The sequence below is a fragment of the Peromyscus californicus genome, unplaced genomic scaffold, assembly GCF_007827085.1.
Source record: "Peromyscus californicus insignis strain IS unplaced genomic scaffold, ASM782708v3 Scaffold_5__1_contigs__length_169319896, whole genome shotgun sequence".
In the NCBI taxonomy this organism is placed as follows: Eukaryota; Metazoa; Chordata; class Mammalia; order Rodentia; family Cricetidae; genus Peromyscus; species Peromyscus californicus.
This window is the reverse complement of record NW_026294573.1, coordinates 52486413-52501596: the sequence shown is the minus strand read 5'-3', so window position 1 is coordinate 52501596 and position 15184 is coordinate 52486413. Positions and strand designations below refer to the sequence as shown.

The 15184-nt window shown below is 41.1% G+C and overlaps 1 protein-coding gene across 6 annotated transcripts in view; it reads left to right on the top strand.

The window, feature by feature from the left end:
- The window catches only part of Atg4c (autophagy related 4C cysteine peptidase), a 121340-nt gene that overhangs the window by 59595 nt on the left and 46561 nt on the right, over positions 1 to 15184 (top strand). For 5 of the 6 annotated variants that reach the window (XM_052715285.1, XM_052715283.1, XM_052715284.1 and 2 more), the window contains exon 10: positions 1830 to 1949. The exons of the other annotated variant lie outside the window; for it this stretch is intronic. In XM_052715285.1, the coding sequence (XP_052571245.1) occupies positions 1830 to 1949 (120 nt within the window). The remainder of the gene's footprint in view (positions 1 to 1829; positions 1950 to 15184) is intronic. 6 annotated transcript variants of the gene reach the window in all.

The following is a 15184-nucleotide window of genomic DNA, read 5'->3' as shown; positions in this document are numbered from 1 at the left end:
TTTGGGGTGAAATCAGAGATTTATGTCTGTGCTTTGTGGCTATCAAGATAACCACAAGATACAGTCTAGCATTTGTGGTTCTTATCTATGGTGATTGTGGTCGAACAGGCACATGCTGTTCTAGTTACTGAAACTAGAAAAGCTTTCGTCAGGCTTTGTGCAGAGAAGGACACATTCACCGATGAGTTAAACATGTATCACTGTACCCTGTACAGACTTTTTGATTGTCTTCCCTATGTGGTAGTAAAAACTGAAGAATCATTTCTTGTTACTGGTTTTCAGCGAATTGGGCAAATAATTATTTGTAGACATATTATGTATAAAAGACCTTTTCATTAATATGACCTAGAACTGTGCCTTGTACCCCCCCCCCCACTCCTCCATATTACAGGTAACAGTTTACTTAGCTTTCCTGTATTTCAGATCTGTTTTTAATCTCTTTAAAATAAAATAGTTGTAACTATATTAGGGAAAGTCTGATGAGACACTGCTTGTATTGGCTAGTACCTGAGAGATCTAGTGTAGCTAGGTTGGACTCCACTAATTAAAGAGAGTGTTGGCTAAGCATTTTGTGCAAGTCAGGGATTGGTGTATGTTTATTGACATGTTGGATCTGAGACACAGTTGGCTTGCTCAGAATGTTTTTTTTTTTGTTTGTTTGTTTTTTGTTTTTTTGCAGAGTTTCACCTGCCTCTTAACATGTTCCTTATGGGGATGAACAAGAATATAAAACAGTAGAAAAGAAAATTGGAAGGATATTTAATTCTATGCCAATAATTTCACACTCAGGAGACAGAGGCAGGTGGATTCCTGTGAGTTGGAGGCCGGCTTGGTCTACAAAGCCAATTCCTGGCCAGCCAGGGTTTACACAGTGAGAGCCTGTCTCAAAAACTAAACAAGCAAAATAACAAGAACAACAAAATCAAAGAAAAACTCTGAAGCTGACTATATCAATATAGGGCACTTACGCGAGTCTGTGTGTTAGGTTATAAGAATAATAAAGCAGTTTTAAGCATTAGAAAGAACCTTCATTTATCCATGTGTACATACAAGATTAAAAAGAACATTTATCCACGTCCATTTCAATTCCAAGTAACTGTGGTATGAAAATAAAATTTTGTACATTTTAAAAAAGACTTCTGTTAGGTATATGAGTGTGTGCAATGCCCCTGGAGGCCAGAAAGGGATGCTGGATTCCCTGGCACTGGAGTTACAGGCAATTGTGAGTCACCTTGTAGGTGTTGGGTCCTCTGCAACAGTAGCTGATCCCCTGGCACTGGAGTTACAGGCAATTGTGAGTCACCTTGTAGGTGTTGGGTCCTCTGCAACAGTAGCTAGTGTTCGTATCAAGCCATCTCTCCAGCCCCTGAACATAAAAATTTTGATTTAGTCCCTGTTTATGGATATTTGGTTCATTTTTAGCTTTGGCTATATGAATAAAACCGCTATGAATATTTATGTATAAACAGTGAAGAATCTCTAATAAGACAGACTTAACTTAGTCTCCTGGCTAGCTAACAGGGTTCTAGACTAGACTACAAATGCCAGCTCTGTGATCTGTGCTCCTTCTTCTCTTCAAGTGTTAGAAATGCATTCCATGTTTGAGAAGTTGGCTTTGTTTATGCTTGATAAACAGCATAGGTCATGTAGGCTGAAAGTCTGGTTAAATGTACACGATCCTGGTTCTTGGGTTTTACATGTTTAAAGAGATGGGAAGGAAGGGCTAAAATCAGCTCCTTAGAAAATATGTTTATAGTTTTGAGAAAAGGTATTTACTTCAGTCCATCAAGTAAGGGTAAATTAATCCCAAACTATTCTAAAAATTACAGACATTCCACTGTCCTTCTCCTAAAAAGATGTCATTTCGGAAAATGGATCCTAGTTGTACGATAGGATTTTACTGTCGAAACGTCCAGGACTTTGAACGAGCGTCTGAAGAAATCACTAAGGTACCATATTAAAAGCCTGGTGTATAATGTTTGTAAATTACCTGAGTTAGAGTCTATAACAATAAATGTGCAAACTGTTACATGTCGGGAAAATTCTTCCTTGAATGTTACTAACTCTGGGGAGCCAGCCTTTGAGACAAGGTTCCAGTGACTAGTTGAAAGTGTTGTCCACTAGGTGGCAATGTTGAAATAAAAATCATGTCAACTCTGGCCTGGGACAAGCAATTAGGTTACATCCTATTTGAAGAGGATTTTAAAGGGCACTCCCTTAGGGGTAGAAGAAAAAATTAATGAAGTATTTGATCAAGTCAAATTTCATTTCTTTTTACTCCAAGTGCTTCTTTTATTTATATATTTTTAAAGAGAAATGATATTTTTGCGTTTCTTAGAACTGCTTTATCAAACGGAGTGTGTTGTTATCTTTTAGTAACTGTGTCTTGTCTGGTCTGTTCTACTTAATTGCTCTTTGAAGTAGTTACTCAGCTACTTTTTACATTTAAAGTGGTGCATATTTTTGGTGTGTGAACACTGCTGGAACACATACAGAGCTTTAATAACTCCCGTATTTAGTACTTTAGAAAAGAAAAAAGATTAGCTGCCCAAGAAGCCAGAGTAACTGGATGGGTGTCTTCATCAGTAGTTACATAGACTGTCCTTTTATGGTAAGTCAGGACAACACTAGAATCACCGTGAGGCACTCAGAACTTGTGCTCAGATGTAATAGGGATTTTATTACTGTTTAACGTCCCTTTGAATTTATTCATTCAGGAAAGTAGACATATAGTAGCTTAACATTTTAGTTCAGCAATGTAAAAACAGCATGAAAATATTAAGTACAAAATATCAAATGAGAATTTTAGTTTACTTGACTTTCCAAGAAGAACAGGAAATTTAACAGGAATGTGACTGAAAAATGAGTGAGGAGAAAGTGAGATCAGCGAGACCTTCCTCCATCCTGCCCACAGTCCTCACTTCTCACTCTCCCTGGCAACAGGGAGGCCAGTGAACAGAGCAGATCATGGAGTTCCCATTGCTTCCTTCCTTGAAATCAGAAGTGACAGTGTATGTTTTGGTTTGCTAATCCTTTGTCTTTGTAAAATACCATATATGTGCTAAAATATATAAATTCAGGCAATCCGGTGATAGATGTTGATATTGATGAGTATTTCCACATAAAGGTATATTTCTCTGTTTTTATTAGCTTACTTTCTGTTTGGATCAGAATAAGTGTGTTTGAAATGGGAGTACAGTCTACGCCTATGGCAAAACGAAGCATTTGCAGAGGAGTTACATATTGATCTTTCTGAATAAGAATAGTTACTATGGTTTTCTTCACCAGAAAAGCAATTAGAATTATTGCTGATGTATCAGGGCAATGTGCAGTGTTAAGGCAAAGGGAAACTGTGCTGCAGTGTCTTCTGGAAGTTCCGAGAATTTTCAAGAGCCAGTTCCCTACTTTCTTAAGATAGTGCTTCTGAGTCGTATCAAAGCCTCACTTTGTCAATTACTTTTGCTTGGGCAGTTCTAAGTTAAGCACACACACCCCAAACCAGAATATGGTATTTTTAGTCAACCTAATTGTTTTCTGTATTTCTTTTTTAATAGAACTTATTTTCTCTTTTCTCATTTTGAAAATGAAGCTAGGCAGCCTAGAGTGTCATGTTTAATTTGTAATGTTCTATGGGCGAATAGTCTTCTTATGCTGTGTGATTGAAAAATGTTAATAAAAATTATTAAGCTAGTTATTGGATGGAGTGCATCCTGTCTGGTATGTACATAGCTACTGTATACAAACATAAAGTGACCAAGATGGAATTCCTGGTTTGAATAAGTCATAAAGCTTCTAGCCTCGAGTAACATTTATGCTTAAGGAGAGGGAACATGACAAGCAGACATATATTGCATTGAATATGATAAGCGTCTATACGAAACTAGAAATAAATTGATGGGGAAGGAAGCAGGTTGAACCCAGAGAGATGGCACATCCAAGTCTACGTATTTTATTGTGGTGGTGGTATTTAAGTGGAGCCTGAAAGCGTATGCATAATTCCCATTGCTTGGTGAGAGGGAACGTGCTTGAAGCCAAGGAAATAGTCAGAGGGCAGGCCGAGAGAAGCAGCGTTGTGGGGCATACCCAGAGAGGGATCCACTCTGAAGGATGCCTAGAGTACATAAAGGACAGACTTCCTGTCCCCTGACGACCTGAGCCAGAACCCCAAAGGGTGTGGTCTGGAGATTTCAATTTCTAACAAAGCCATCTTTTACACCAGAATTGGAGAACTACTTGTGAGTTAACCCAGGGCGTGATTTGGTATTTCCAGGTGTCACTAAGGACAAACATTTAATACATATATTTATTTCTCTTCACAGTAGAAAACATGGTGGGTGTAGTAAACATATGATTTCCCCAGAACTGTTGAAGTCATAAATGGTGAAAAGGAAAGTGTTCATTAATCACAGTAGAGGTAACATACATAGCAAAGCAGGGAAGGCCGTGTATGAATGTCTGCAGCTTAGGAAACTGCACTAGGAAACAGGGCAGGGTGAGCGACACTCGAAAAGTACACTGACATAATATTGTAGAGAAGTGAGAATGTCAGGCTGAAGCAGCACATTAATAATGGATTTTATGACATTAAAATTTAAACTTCAGGCATATAGACGTATGAGGAAAATGCCTGTATTCTACCACTGAGCTTATGAAAAATACACATATGCTATACTTGGTGCGAATCCAATGTCCGTGGCTCTTTCCCCAGTTGCATTCCTGTCCTTACTTGTTGCTGGTAACTTCCATATTGGATCAGTCTGTCCCACCCACTTCATACACCCACAAACATCATATATTACTTGGTATGTTATTAAATTTCTCAGTCTTTCTTTTGTTGATAGTCATTTGCTTATTTCAGTTTTTGTTTTGTTGGTTTGTTTTGTTTTGTTTTTGAGACAGCATTTCCATGTATAACCCTGCCTGTCCTGGAACTTGCTCTGTAGAACAGACTAGACTGGCCTCAAACTCACAGAGATCTGTCTCCTCTGCCTCCTGACTGCTGGGATCAAAGGCGTGTGCCACTGCCCGGCTGCTTATTTCAGTTTTTAGTTACAAATAATATTCTATTTTTATTTTCTTTTTTAAAAAGAGTTATTTATTTTTATGTACATCAGTGTTTTATCTACAAGAATTTAAGTATATCACATGCAACACAGTGCCTGTCAAGGCCAGAGAGGGCGTCATATCCCCTCTGGAATGGAGTTACAGATGGTGTGAACAGCCATGGGGCTCTGGGGATTGAACCCAAGTCCTCTCCAAGTGCTTTACTTTTTGAAGCCATCTCTCTAGCCCTATGAACAGTATTTTAAAGAATATTCTTTTTTTCTCTCTCTTTCTGAGACAAGGTTTTTCTGTGTAGCAGTTCTGGCTATCTTGGAACTCACTTTTGTAGACCAGGCTGGTCTCGAACTCACAGAGATTCCCTTGCCTCTGCTTCCCAAGTGCTGGGATTAAGGGTGTGTGCTACCACTACCTGGCCCTAAAAAATATTCTTGTGCATATCTAATTCTTTTAGGATTGCATTAGACATATTCTGTGCATCAGCATAGAAATGCTGGGCATGGGGATGCATGGTTCTGTGTTTACCACATGCTGTCCAATGTTGTCCAAAGTAATCCTAAGGAGCAATGTGCAAGAATTCCCAACACCTTTTATGACAAGTGAAAGTATCTGACTAAAATTTTAAATCAGTCTACTGGGTAGAGGTAGTATCTGTAGTGGGTAGCTGTTTCAGCTTTGACCCATTGAAGCTTCTGGTAACTGTCACACTTGAGGTGGGGCCGAGACAGGAGCCCTTAAGACCTAAGATCCGGATGTACGGCTCTCTTGGTTCCTGGATCCTGGACGCTGGAGGTAGATGGAGCAGAGTTCTCCAGAGAACAGGACTGGACTGCGCTACACCTTTCCCGGATCCTATAACCTATCCCTTTACTTGTAAGTTAACCCACAAAATAAACCTCCCTTTTAACTATGTGGAGTTGCCTTAATACTTCCACCAATAAGTATCTGTTTGGAGTTTTAGTTTATATTTCTCTGATTGGTAGTGAGATTAAACATCTTATCAGGGTCTACTGGTCCATTTAGCTCCTCTTCTGTGCATTTCTGGCTCCCTTCTTTCTCTATTCTTCATTAGGGCTAATTACTTATGAGGGAAGGCTTTGTAAATCTGGACACGACTACTTCGATGGCTTTATATTTGGTAAATATATTCTGCTAGGCTACTTTTTTACTTGGTAATGATATCTTTTTTTAAAATTTTTTTTATTTTTTTCGTTTTTTGAGACAGGGTTTCTCTGTATAGCTTTGGCACCTTTCCTGGAACTCGCTTTATAGACTAGGCTGGCCTCAAACTCACTGATATCTTTAATTGTAAGATACCAAATAACTATTTTTTTTAATGTTTTTTAAATATAGTATCAACAAAACATTTGTTAACCAAAGATTATAAACATACTGATTTCTTCCAGAACTTTCATGCTTCTGCTCTATACTTAGAAACTTCCATCTTTTCCCCACATGGATAAATGGTTGTCCTGGTATCATTTATCAAGTGTAGTCTTTTTTCATTGATTTGTAACGCCCCTTTCCAGGATTCCTGCCTGAGACCTGAAGGTGTGAGGTTGGAGAGGAAGTATTTGGTTTGAGAAGGTCTGTGAAGAATCAGTAAGATCAAGCAGGCACTCAGACTTAGATCAGGAAGAGAGAACCGAGGCAGGTCTAGAGGACTAGAGGGAAAGCGAGCCATTGATACATACGGTTGGCCACCTAGTCAAGAAATACTCGAATGCTTTTCAGAACTTGTCAAAGCTGCTGAACCCATGTAGCCACACCCACTGATCTAACCTAGCTTTTCCTCTTCACGTCCTAGCAGAGGAATTTAACACCCAGTGCCTTTTACACAGTCAGGTTTGCTGGAGTGCATACGCAGCAGCTGCTGGCTTCCCAGGACTTGATGGAGTAGCTCCCTTCAGCTCTGCCTCTGGTCTGTCATTTCCCCTTCCTTCCCTCCCTTACGCTTTTTATGTCCTTTATTTTCCTACATGCTTTTTAATTTATGGAAAGATAGGTGATTGCTGTGGTTGGAATCTGAGATGTTCCTAACAGGCTCATGTGTTTGAACACCTGATCCTCGGCTGGTGATAGTATTAATGGCAGAGGCTGTAGAAACTTTAGGAGATGAGACCCGGCTAGTGGGGAGGCTTCACTGGGGTAGGCCTTTGGGGTTATAGCCTGGTCCTGTTTCTGGTCCCTTTTCATACCTTTGTCACCGGGAGCAGAGCTGTTCCGACCTCCACGCCTTCCCTGTCACGGTGGCCTGAACCCTGACACCAGGAGCCCAGGTCAGTCTTGACACTGCTTCTTCCAGCTCTTGTCACAGTGATGAGTCGTGTAGATGGAGGAGCAAGAGGATCAGGTGTGTGGGCATCCAGATGGCTCAGTGGGTAGGGGGCCTGCTGCCAGGCCTCACAGCTGAGTAAGATTGTGGGTTAGGTTTCCACCTGGGGGTACAGAATTCTCTGCTTCCTTTTTAGATTGTATTGCTCATTGTTTTATATATTTTGTGGCAATATCAGTAATTATGTACAAATTTATGATTATTAGGCCTTACTCTTCAATAGAATCTACTGGTTGATTAAAATTTTTCTATTGGTTGATTTGAGAGTTTTATTAGGTTTATTTGTTTTATTTTATGTGTGAATGTTTTGCCTGCATGATGTCTGTGCCCCATTGATGTGCATAGTGCCCAGGGAGGTCAGAAGAGGGGCATCAGATCCTCTGGAACTGGAGTTATGGATAGTTTTAAGCCACCATGTGGGTGCTGGGCATCAAACCTAGGTCCTCTGGAAGAGCAACAGGTGCTCTTAACACCAAGCCATCTCTTCAGTCCCTGGAGAGACGGAATATATAGAAGCCTGTGTGAAGCCTCTGGCCTTGAAAACCATGTAGCTGAGGCTGGACTGATTGTATTTTTAAAAATTATCTTATTTATCATTTGTGTGCCTCTACATGTGTGTGCAATGTATGTGTGTGTGTGTGTGTGTGTGTGTGTGTGTGTGTGTGTGTGTGTGTGTGTGTGTGTATACATGTGTAGGTCAGAAGACAGCTTGTGGGAGTCAATTCCCTCCTTCCACCCTATGGATTCCCACCATCTAACTCAGCTGTCAGATCTGACAGCAGTCCCCCTTACCCACTGAGCCAATCCTGATGGCCCACATTCCTGATCCCCTTGCCTCTGCATCACAAGTATTGGGATTGCAGGCCTGCACTACCTCGCCTGGCCCAACTGAGTCATTTACAATTATGTGATTAGAATTGCGGCCTCCATCTCTGTAATATTTCCTACCTCATGTTCTGTGCTTTGCTGTCCACAATTTGAATCTTGTAGGATTCTGAATCCCTTGTGTTGTAGTGAGCGTCACCTTTTCTGATGCCTCTGTTCCTTCGCAGCTCATGCTGCTTTCATCCAGGTCTGTCTTAATTGCTTTCATGGTTATTTCTTTTAGTGCTGTTTGTGGATGAAAAAAAATAGTGCTTTTGTTTATGTCTTTATTTTGTCTCCATGTAAAAGAAACAGTTTGAAATTTTAAAGAAGAGTTGAAAATATAATACAGTTAACTTTGCTCCGGAACCATTTGAGAGTAATTGCGAGCATAATGCCCCATTATGCTTGAATAATTGAGTGTGCAGTTCTTACAAACAAGGACATTCTCCTGCATAAGCTCAGTTTAGCTGTCAAAATCAGGGAAGTGACGCTGTTTATCACATTAGCATCTGAACTTTAGAAGGTACCGCTTTTACCAGTTACCCTGCTAATGCCTGGCGTAGCTGAGGGACCAGCTGATAGCCGTGTGTGACAGCTGTGTGTCTTGAATCTGCTTTAATCTAGAGAAGTTCACCGTCTTCCTTGACTCTCACATGATCTTGTACTTTTTAAGATGACTAGACTTGCTTAAAAGAAAAGCAAAAAAACAAAAAAAAATACAGGACATTTTTAATAATTTTACAGCTTGTTCCCTCAGGGCATGCTTACCTCCTGTTTCCTCAGGATTTTCAGGTCCCCCACATTTGTCAGGTCTATTACAGCAGGTGACACAGAGTACTGTATTCTTACTGAATTTTAGGGGCTGGCACATGATTTCAGTTTGTCCTCTGCTGGTAGCTAGCTTCCATCACTGTACCTAGTACTCCAGAGCGATGTCTCCCACCGTGCGTGGAAGCCTGTTTTGCCCGGCCCCATCCAGTGCCTTCAGAAATGAATTGTCTTGGAGGTATTTTCATGGGACACAGGGCTCTGTGTTTGTGACCGTCCCCCCCCGCCCCTTGTCTTCTGGCCTCTGGTATCTCCTGATCTGCTCTGCCTCATCAGGGTTCTCACTCCGTGAGATGTGCTCATCTCCTTTGCTTGCAGAAGCTTTTCATCAGGGCCTTTATCTATTTCATTCATTCCTCATGGTTGCTCTTAGTGGTAGAGTTATTTTGACACATACTCTTTTATCAGGCTCTCCTAACAATGATATTTATAAAGTGTCTTTTAGCTATTTTTTAAGTGTATGACTTGCTATAAAATGAAAAGATCAATTTTAAAAAAATCATAAAATTATTTTGATTTTTTTTTATTTCACTAGAATTTTGCTACAAGTTCTTTGTCTAGAAAGAGACCTGTTACATTTTATCTAATATCCATCCAAAGGAATATGGACACTAAAGTAAATTATAAAAGTACTAAAGTAAAGCACAGCAAATGAGAAAGAATTTGGTTACTGTATAAATCAGCAATGCCATTTTTATGGGCCTTGCCCTCAAACTGGATCCTTCTTCACCTCATGCCCTGTGTCTGAAGCATAGGAAGCTCCTATCATCTCTCTTTCAACATGTACTCTGAGTGGTAACTTCTGGCCCCTCTCATCGCTCTGGCCCATCACGGCATCCTCCTTGACGCCATCCTCCTTGAAAGTCTGCTCTAGTTTCTCAACAGTCACCTTGTTACACCTACAGTGTAGCCAGAAGTTTTCCTGTGTTCCGCCCGGTCTGCAGCAGCTCAGACCCAAGTAAACACACAGAGGCTTATATTAATTAAAACTGCTCAGCCATTTAGCTCAGGCTTACTACCGACTAGCTCTTACATTTAAACTCAGCCCATTTCTGCTAATCTATATGTCACCACGTGTTCCATGGCTTTACCTGTGTGCCATTACATGCTGCTCCCTGGGCGGCGTCTCCTGCTTCAGCCTTACTCTTCCCAGAATTCTCCTTGTCTGCTTATCTCACCTATACTTCCTGCCTGGCTACTGGCCAGTCAGTGTTTTATTAAACCATTGTACAAAAGCATTATCCCACAGCACTACTGTCTGCTGTCAACACAGCTGCCCTAGTGATTTTATTTAAAATGTAATTAAGGGGGCTGGAGAGATGGTTCAGTGGTTAAGAGCACTGGCTGCTCTGGTTTTGATTCCTAGGAGCCATGTAGTGGCTCACAGCCCTCTGTCACTCTAGTTCCAAGGGATCTGATGCTGTCTTCTGACCACATGGCTATTGCATGAATGTAGATAGACATACAAGCGAAATATCCATACCCATAAAATAATAACATATATTAAATAAAAATGCAATTAGGGTTGTGCTAGTAACTTCTCATTCATACCTTTATAGTTTCTTTCTAACCCATTCAGTGTCAAAGCTCAAAGCATACTAACCCATAAGACTTCAGGGGGCACAAGAGAAATCCCTGCTTCCTCCCCCAAAATGCCCCGGGCCTCACCTTCTGCTGTGCATCCATGGACATGCTCTTTCCCTTTCTGATATGCTGTGCATCTGTGGACATGCTCTTTCCCTCTCTGATACACTGTACATCTGTGGACATGCTCTTTCCCTCCTTGTACATCGGTCTCTCAGTAGTGAAGATAAGAACAGTGCTGTCTTTAACACTGTTCTGAAGACTGAGACTGAGTAGATGGTTGGTGAAGTCTGTCCACCCTGGTTTACCATGTTGCTGCTAGCTGGTAACCATACTGACTTCACACGTCCTTTGCACGGAGTGTCCAGTTTCTCTCTGTTTAAGAAATTGTTCTTGAAATTGAGAAAATAATTTCATTTTATCTTGTTTGATCTGCTTTTACTGATGACTCTTTGCGTCTGTATCTTGCTTCTCTCCATGTTCTGCAAAGCAGACCTATGGCTTTCCATAGTTCTGCCAGCACATCTGCTTGGCCTGTGGATGAACTTGCACACCCTCCATTCCACTGTCCCATCCTCGGTGTAATGGGAACTGTTTGTATTTTCTCTCAATGGTTCCCAACCTGATGATGATTATTAAATAAGATACTCTTTTTATTGGCAAGCATATTACTTGTTACTGTTTGAGGCCAGAAAATTGCACAAAAAAATGAGACTATTAAGAAATTAATCATTGGGGCTGCAGAGATCACTCAGTGGTTAGGAGCACTGACCATGCTTCCAGAGGACCTGGATTCAATTCCCAGCACTTACATGGCAATGTACAGCTGTCTGTAATTCCAGATCCAGGAGATCCAACATCCTTATCTGCTTCAAGGGAATCCTGAATACATGTGAGGCACATAACTCACAGAAGCACAAATATTCATGCAAAAATAAAAGATAAATCAATCAAATTAAAAAAGAAATAATTTAATTATAGAATAGACGTTAACACAAAAATAAATGTATCTGGCTAGTTATCCTCTAGCTACAGAAGAAAATTGGTATGCCATGTTGACTTTCAAAATCTTAAAGGCAGTTTAGCAAAGCTAACATTTCTTAAGTCCTTTCTAAGCACTCTATGTATTATCTCACTTACTCTACATGAACTTTCTGAGGCAGATGCTGTTACATCCTTTATACAGCTAAGAAAGTTTTAGAAAGGTCAACAACTCTCACAAAACCATAATTATTGGGGCTGGAGAGATGGCTCAGTGGTTAAGAGCCCTGGCTGCTCTTGCAGAGGACCCCAGTTTGATTCCCAGAACCCGCATGACAGCTCACATCTGTCTGTAACTTGTTTCAGGGGTTCTCATGCCCTCTTCCGACCTCTGTGGGCACCAGGTATGCGTGTGATACATTGCCTTACATGCAGGCAAAATACTCATACCCATAAAAGAAACAGTTCTTTAGATAAATGGAGGTAACTGTTGAGTGGTAGTGCTGAGTCAAGGCGTTGCCTCAACTCCAGACTCCTCCTCCTCACAGCCTCCGTTTACATGTGGATCCACCTTCCCAGCAGCAGACCAGCTCTATTTCTGTGCAGAGAGCACATTCCGGAAAGTCTTTTCAGTTTTCAGGTAGATCCTGCTGTCGAAGAATTGTTCGCTTTTGTTATTTGTTTTATGTTGGGTTGGAACTGGCCTCTGTGTGCCTTGTCCAAAGTAGTCACAGAGAGAGAGAGAGAGAGAGAGAGAGAGAGAGAGAGAGAGAGAGAGAGAGAGAGAGAGAGAGAGAGAGAGTGTTTGCTTTCTTGTCTCAGATCAAGATTCCCGTTTTCTGCAGTGGTACAGTTTCCTGCATCCGTCACTGTTTCAGAAAACGTCTTTGTGAAACCACTTCTGTGTTTCAGGCGCATGTCTGTGATATTTCCCAAAGATGCTCCTTCTTGCTCCATGTTCTCCAACTACACCCTTTTCCTCCTGGGATATAGTGATAAGAACTCTTGATTTCTTGTGTTAATCTTCAGGGGTTTATAGTTTCATTAGGAAGACAAGAATAGACATTAACAATAAATGAGTCTGTATGTTTAATAAATGCCAGAAGACTAATATTATGATAATAATGGCAGTAACAGTGATAAAGTCAACACATTAGACACCAGACAGTCTTGTAAGGACTTTAAATGCATTAACTGAATCAGTCTGCACAGCAGCTCTGTTGGGTAGATGCTCACATCGCTGGTGTTTACAGCTGAGTGAGGCGAGACAGTCTGGTCAGGCAACTCTCTCAGGCCCCACACAATTCACAGGTATCTGGCTTTGAACAGAGTCTGCTGGTGCCACAGTTAATGTTAGTCGTCTATATGATATGCTGGACAAGTCTAGGGCTCTGGAGGAGTCGTCAGTGTGGTCTGAGGTAGGTTCATAGAACCTGGGCTAGACCAGGAAGGACTGATCTTGAACAATCGGGAAAGAAGTGTGAAGAAGGGCTAGACAGCACTGTGGATGGAAACTTGGAGGAGTGCTGTGAGGAATTTGTGGTAGAGTGGTTATCCATTGAGTGTTTAAAACAGACAGTGAAACCCAGACCACCTTTTCATCCGACCCGTCAGGACCTGTGAGATCTGCCCTTGAGGACCATGCTTTCTCCTCTTCTCTCGTCTGTCTGTTCATATGTGCTGAGGATGCTGGCAGCCAGTGTTTAATCCCTCTGGCTCCTCTGCCCACAGTGTTTGCTTCGTGTCATTCAGGACTCAGCCTGGTTGTTTCTGACCATGGAACCTGAAGACATCCTTAGCACATGGCCTCCCTTTATTATTTTTACCACGCTCCTCATCTGTGAATGGCACACAAACACCACTGGGTACTTGTTTAATCTCTGTCTCTTTTCCTTCTTCTTCTTCTTCTTCTTCTTCTTCTTCTTCTTCTTCTTCTTCTTCTTCTTCTTCTTCTTCTTCTTCTTCTTCTTCTGCTTCCTCTTCCTCCTCCTCCTCCTCCTCCTCCTCCTCCTCCTCTTCTTCTTCTTCTTTTTCTCCCAAGGAGAATCCTGATTGTATTCATGATGATAATGTGCCTTTTCACTCCTGTTCCCAGGGTCTCAGTCATTTAGATACACTTTGGGCAGCGAAGCCTGGGTGGGCACGGAGTTTGGGGATGTTTAGCTGATAAGATGGGATATAGATGCAATGTTGTCACTCTCAGTTCTACTTGACCCTACACTGAAGGCAAACTAAACATATGGGATGTTAGTAATCTTACTGTAATTAGGAGAGTGAGGCCAGGGAATTACAGAAACTGTCTTTTAATGTCAACTAAACAGTACGAACTTAAAAAAAAAAAGACTTCTTGTTGATAAAACAGTTCCCATTGTTTAAAATCTTCATTAATTGTTTTTGTTTTGTTTTTTTCCCTTGCAACAACTCTACTACTAATTCATATAAAAGATATCACTATGGATAGGGAATTCTGGAAGGGAACTAATCAAATGATTGGTTTGATCTGATGTTGCAATGAGCCCTCCTCTGTTGTTGTAGGCTGGATAGCGTAGCAGCCATATTAGCATTAAGCTGCCAGTGGGCAAACCTGGCTTTGCCAGTTACTTCTAGCCATGCAGCCTTAGAGAAGTTCCCCGATCCTCAGTACCCCCCTCGGCTATATATGATGGATAATAACAATGCTTAGCAGAGAAATAGTTGAAACTGAGAGCAGATAAGATTTTTAAGGGGGTGAATATTGAATGAGCTAATATGCAGGAGAGATGAAGGCTCAATTTTATGTCTGTATTTTGGGATGTGGAAAGAAAGAGACAGTGAGTGAAGGATGGAATGAAGGAAGAATCATCCAGAAAACGCTGGGAAGTGAAATATCGCAAAACCAAAAAGAAGTAACATTCAAGAAAGAAATGCTCAGTGTTGATTATCACAGAAACAAGGTGAGAATAAGAACAAATAAAGGTTTTTATTTGAGAGCTAGAAGAGCAGCTGGATTTAAGGATGAGTAGTGAAGGGATAGGTATAAGGGGGTTAACTGCACCTGCATCCTTAGTGTAGTTCAACCATGTGACTCTGTGGTAACAAAGGACTGTTTCCACATGTGCATTTGACTTTATGTGGGTGGGTGTTTCACCTGCATTTGTCTGTGAATCATGTGTGTGCCTGCTGCCCATAAGAGCTAGAAGCGGGTTTCAGGAATTACAGATGGTTGTGAGCCGCCATGTGGATGCTGGGACTCAAACCCAGGTCCTCTGTAAGAGCAGCCAGTGCTCTTAACTACTGAGCCGTCTCTCCAGTGCTCTTTAATATGTGTGCATGTTTATATGTATATGCATTTAGTTTTAGTTTTGGTATTTTAAGACGGTATCCTGATATATTTAGTCTAGGCTGGCATCTAACTCCTGATCTACTCAAGTACTTGGGAGTGTGCCACACTTACGGGTGTGGGCTGTCATTTCTGGCTCATAGTAAATGTTAGTCTGTATTATACATTTATACATGTCACTGAACAAGGGTGTGCATATAAGATTATGC